Here is a 5,808-nt window from a genome sequence, read left to right as displayed (position 1 = left end):
TCCAATTGACCTTGAATTTTTCACATTAGTCACGCTTGGCATTACAGACCTACACCAACTTCCAAAATCGAAATCCGACCCCGATATCAAAAATTCCACTCCCGGTCAAACTTTCCGAAAATTCAACTTTTGCCATTTCAAGGCTAATTCGACTACGGGCCTCCAAATTACAACCCGAACGTGCTTCGAAGTCCAAATTCACCCAACGGAACTAACAGAACTGGCAGAACCCTATTCCGAGGCTTCAACTACCGAACGAAGTGCAAATGCTCAAAATGACTAGTCGGGTCGTTACGATTAGGCTCTTACATTGAAGTTTTTATGTTAAGTCTATATATTCTTTCCCATGACACTTTTAGGTTCTCATGTTTGAACTCTTGTTTAAGGCTCCTCGGGATAGTTCTGGACCAGGGTGATTTCTGAAACTTAGTTTGAAATAATCCTACTGCTCTTAAACTCTATTTCTGGTGTGATAAACATGAGCTTGGCTCATATGTGTCTTATATATTTTCCTAATTTGAGCATGATATTGCTTATAATAGTTTTCTAATTACAGTTTAAGACTAGTCTTGTTACTTGTGTGTCCAAACTTAGCATCCCTTAGCTTAATCATTAGCATCGTTTGGGCCTGGTATGTTGGGCATGCCTTTGTTCTTGAGGTTTTCGAAGTATACTGGCTGGGCTTGGAGCGTGGGCCTGCTATCTACATGAAGTCTTGAGCCTATTCGAAGACCCAGATGTATTGTTGGGTTATCCACTATTGTATTTGGGCCTGTAATTATTTAATAGTGATCTGTAATAGCTTGTAAAATTGAATGAAGGGGAAATTAGTAAAAAGGGAGCTGGGGTATTCTAATACTTGTATGAAAAGGTAGAGAATATGTCTATAGGGTCTATGTGCTCTACTTGTTATTTAGCATGTATTATTTCTATACACGGATAGACATCATGCCTATATGAGTCATGCACACACTTCACTTAACTTGTCAAACATGTTTGTTCTAATATTTGCTACACCTGTTCCCATGTCTGCTATTCAACACTCTTAGATACCATGCCTATAGGACTTCAAATAATCCGTTTATCAATTACTTCAATTATTTTGGTGTACTGCTTATCTAGATATCATGGCTATAGGGTTCTAAGTGACCATTCCCGTTGTTTTCTATTACATTGTCGCCTGTTAAGATGCATGCTTATAAAACCAGCATTAGTAATTCAGAACTATGATTGTTTTCACTAACTTTTTACGTAAAAACGATAAGATATCATGTCTATAGGACTTGCAATATTCAATTTGCCTATGCGTTAATCCAAAAATTACCACGTTGCCTATGTATTACTAGAAATCAGAATCATTTAGAGACCATGCCTATAGGATTTATAATGATTTAATTTGTCTATACACTAGCCTAAAAAAGGCAGCATTACTTGTTTGATACTGGAATCACATAGAGATCATGCATATTGGACCAAAGGACTCTAAGTCTTAAGTTCGAATTGTTCCATTGCTTAAATCTGAAAATAGGTCTGCATGCTTCTTTGTTTATGTGTGGAGGCTAATATGAGCCACTTTTTGCTATTATGTGCAGTCCTATTTGTTTTGTATGTGCGATTAGTTTTTATCATTTTGAGCAACCTAGTAAGTCTAGAACCACCCAAATAGAGGTCCAACGCCTCCTGGACCATAGGCATGGGAAGGGTAGTGCACGTATAGGCCGCGACTTAGAATTGAATTAGAACGCTTTAGGTAAACAACTTCAACATAGTAATCGGGTAGCAGGAGATGATAGTCTGTGCCCGCTGGATAATATGAGCAACCCCTATTCAAAAGGAGTTTGCGAAGTATTATTTATGTTGCACGGGTTGATCCTTTAGGCTAAAAATCTTAGGACCCCCCCCCCCCTTCCTTTATATACTTGCTATTCACACTTAGTCATTTAATGTTGATCATTGTAGTCGTATCCTTGTAGTCTTTAAGATTTGTACCAATTCTCGTTATGTTATAATGAAATTCTTCGACTTTTATATTCCTTATTTATCTGATCACTTAGCCTAATTACGTAATCCACATAGTTTTAAATTCGGTCGGGACCCATGGTTGTGGACCTCGAAGAGTGCCTAACACCTTCTGTTTGAGGTAATTTGAGCCCTTACCCGATCTTTGGTGGCGTTGACTAGTCAAACAGAGTTATTTGCATATTAGGTGCTCTAACGGACCTTAAAATTGTTAGGTGACGACTCTTCTCTTTTAATACCTCCCTTAAAAGAGTTGTCCCACGTTGAAGCCCGCTTTCGCGAGAAAATGGGGTGCGACAGCATGGCGACTCTGCTGGGGATTTACACTTAGGCTCTTACCATAATGAACTTGGCTTATGTGGATTGCTTTATTTGTTATATGCACATCCCTTCCCCTACTCACCTTTATTTTTTTAAATCTGCTATGACATGCACATCCCTTCCCCCTATTCACCTTTACTTGCTATGACCGGTCTTTTATCTTGTCAAAATTGCTATATCATGCCTACTTCCTTACTTACTTTATTACATTCTTGCATATATTCTACGAACTAAACTGACTTCTTCCTTTTGTTTTTCTTTTCTATTCCTTCCATGATTACTTTTGCTATCTTATTTACTGCTTTTAGATATTTTATCATTCAAATACTTGGCAACGTGTTATCATCTCTGCATAAAACATGCTCCACATCATACTCCACTCGTGCCAATTATCAACATAGCGGCGCTTGATGAGTGCTCGCGCTCTTCCAAAATTACCCTTTTAAAATCGGAAAGGCTTATTTACGGTAGACTAGTCGATCAGCGGTGCAATCGACGGTCCTGTGCCTTTCCCTCTCAAGTTGTCCACTTGGGAGTACCAGTCTAGACCATTCTAGAAACCCTACTCCAACTCAAAATGTACATACATCATGCTAAACCTAGCACGAATTGGAACGTTATTAACGTAACAACTCGCTAAGATAAACCTTTTCCAAAGTCCGACGGGATTCCCCCAATCCCAATGGACACTATCATATTATGTGCATTTCGTGGAGAAAATGATCCAATATGTTGATCATTATTGCGTCAATAGTTAAATCTGAAGGGGGAAAAGGGCTAACTTTTGTTTGCTTGCAAAAAATGAGGCACGAAGTCCCCAGGTTCGGTATGGTCCAAAACATCCCACCTTTGTTACTTGACTAGTGGAAAGACCTTGCACCTTGCGACAAGAACCATGTGAGAAGAGTATTGGGTAACCTGCCATCCTTGCTAAACATTCAGCCAAATAGGTCATTGATTGAGGCCGCTAACATGTTTTGGGATGAGAAAAGGGTCGTCTTTCGAATTGGCGACATAGAAATGACTCCTCTCCTGGAGGAAATAGGAGGCTTCGCTAAGCTGCCATGGGATAGTCCGGGATTACTAGTGCTAGAGAATCGCACCCCCTGCGGTTTTCTAAAAATGCTGGGTTTCAAGAAAAATGACGAGCTGCTCTGTTTAAAGAAGTCATACATCCCTTTCAAATTTCTTTATGAACGGTATGGGCATAGTAAGTCATATCGTCTTCATCATGATGAACTTGCCATTACTTCCTTGTATTGGTCGCACTACCGAGTTTATGTTTTCATCGTCTGCTTCTTGGGGTTGTTGATATTTCCAATGAAAGAGGAAAGGATCCATACTCGCTTAGCCATGGTCGACAGGACTTTGATGGAAGGCATCGAAGGACAAACTTATACCATCATCCCTATGATCTTAGCTGAAATGTACCGCGCTCTAGATCGATGCAAGCAGGGATTTGGACACTTCGAAGGTTGTAATCTGTTACTACAAGTTTGGTTATTGTAACACTTTCAGAGAGGAGAATATCGTCAAAAGCTTCTACGACGGCCGTTGAATGACTACATAGCTTACCATCACCCAAAGAAAATGATGTTTATCCCAGACAGTTTTGCACAACCTGTAAATACTTTAAGTTGGGTGCCTTTTTTCAGCAATCTAACAGACGAACAAGTACATTGGATGTTCGAGTGGTTTCCTAGCAGTAAGTTCATCATCAGGTCAAGAGAGACTACTCATCTGGTACTGATAAGGTTGTGAGGCATCTATCTTTATGCTCCTATAAGGGTAATGAGACAAGCGGGAAGAAAATAGGTCATACCTCGGGTTTCCAACATGGTCCAATACAAGGCAGATTTCAAAGGGGACATCATTCCATTCAAGTTTGAGGCGCAACATATGTGGAACAAGAAGATCATTGTGGAAAAATAAACCATTGCGCCAGACAGGTATTATATCGGTCATGTGTACTTCTATCTATCGTGGTTGGTGGACGATATAGCGGGAGACGTCAAGCCAGGAGTCAGTCTGAAAGGCATGATCATAGATGACGCTGTTGAGGCACATGTTAAGTATAGAAGTCTGCGCAAAAGGGTTTTCGAGTCTGAGGCTAAACATTTGGAACAACACAAAGTGAATATAGAAACAATAAAAGAATGGAAAGAAATTTCCACTAAGTCAACAGAGAGGTTGGAATACTTGGAACAAGGATTGATGGAGCTTGAAGGAAAGATAAGGAAGAGACTCTTAGATTGTCAAAGCATAGATGGCAGTGAAGGAGGGCATCTAGCAAAGGCTTACCTACTGTTGGATATGTGCGATCTGGGGAACCTGATTGATGGAGTCAAAAGAGCCAAGCACGGGGAAGGTCCTTCAGGGACCAAGTAGACTAGGAAATGATATTCTTTACTGCTTTCTATAATGCACCAAGGTCCTCCCCATAATGCACCACAACCTACTCATGATCCCCAAAACTCAACCAATGACCACCCTTATACCCAAGTTCCCGGAGTTCACCAAAGTAATCCGATATATGTGGAAACTTTACCCCATACTCTGCAACAAGGCCTATACATACCCGAATCGACCGAAAAAGACATGCTTATTAAGAACATGGCGGAGGAACTCAAGAAGCTCATTGGTAGAGTTCAGAATGCTGAAGTCGGTATAGGCATTGAAGGTCTAAACTATGAAGACCTATGTATTCAGCCGGATGTGGAACTGCCGGAGGGTTATAAACCTCCCAAGTTTGAAATGTTCAACAGGACTAGTGAACCGAAAGTGCATCTGAGAACATACTGTGACAAACTTGTAGGAGTAGGCAAGAATGAACCAATCCGTATGAAGTTGTTCATGCGAAGCCTCACAGGATATGCTTTGTCTTGGTACATCAGTCAAGACCCGAAGAAGTGGGTTAGTTGGGTAAGCATGGCATCAGACTTCATGGATAGATTCAGATTCAACACGAAAAATGCGCCAGACATTTTCTACATTCAAAACCTCAAGAAGAAGCCAACAGAAACTTTATGCGAGTATGCTACTCGTTGGAGATCAGAAGCTGCGAAAGTAAGGCCAGCACTTGAAGAAGGACAAATAAATAAGTTCTTCGTCAGAGCTCAAGACCCGCAGTATTATGAAAGGTTGATGGTTATTGAAAATCACAAATTCTACGACATCATCAAGCTAGGAGAAAGAATAGAAGAAGGGATTAAGAGTGGGATGGTAACCAACTTCGAGGCGATGTAGGCCACATACAAAGCTTTACAATCGGGATGTATTTCGAAAAAGAAAGAAGTAGGTGCCGTAATGGTAGCCTAAGGTCCCAAGTATTCTCTGACATACCAAACACCTCCACCCATGTACCAACCCTCACCCCCCAGATACCGACAACTTGCTACCACCTATCATGCCTATAATACTCAACCCACATATTACCACTCTCCACCACCTGCCCTCCAAAACTACCAA

The 5,808-nt window shown here is 40.7% G+C and overlaps 1 protein-coding gene across 1 annotated transcript; it reads left to right on the top strand.

The window, feature by feature from the left end:
• The first annotated feature begins 4,953 nt into the window (after window positions 1-4,953).
• Window positions 4,954-5,586, top strand: LOC138896319 (uncharacterized). Its single transcript, XM_070181119.1, has one exon. It carries the CDS (start codon window positions 4,954-4,956, stop codon window positions 5,584-5,586), a length of 633 nt encoding a protein of 210 aa, XP_070037220.1.
• The last annotated feature ends 222 nt before the right edge of the window (window positions 5,587-5,808 follow it).

This window comes from Nicotiana tomentosiformis, chromosome 7 (assembly GCF_000390325.3).
Source record: "Nicotiana tomentosiformis chromosome 7, ASM39032v3, whole genome shotgun sequence".
Classification (NCBI taxonomy): Eukaryota; Viridiplantae; Streptophyta; class Magnoliopsida; order Solanales; family Solanaceae; genus Nicotiana; species Nicotiana tomentosiformis.
Note: the sequence above shows the minus strand (reverse complement) of the source record. Positions and strands in the feature narration are given on the sequence as shown.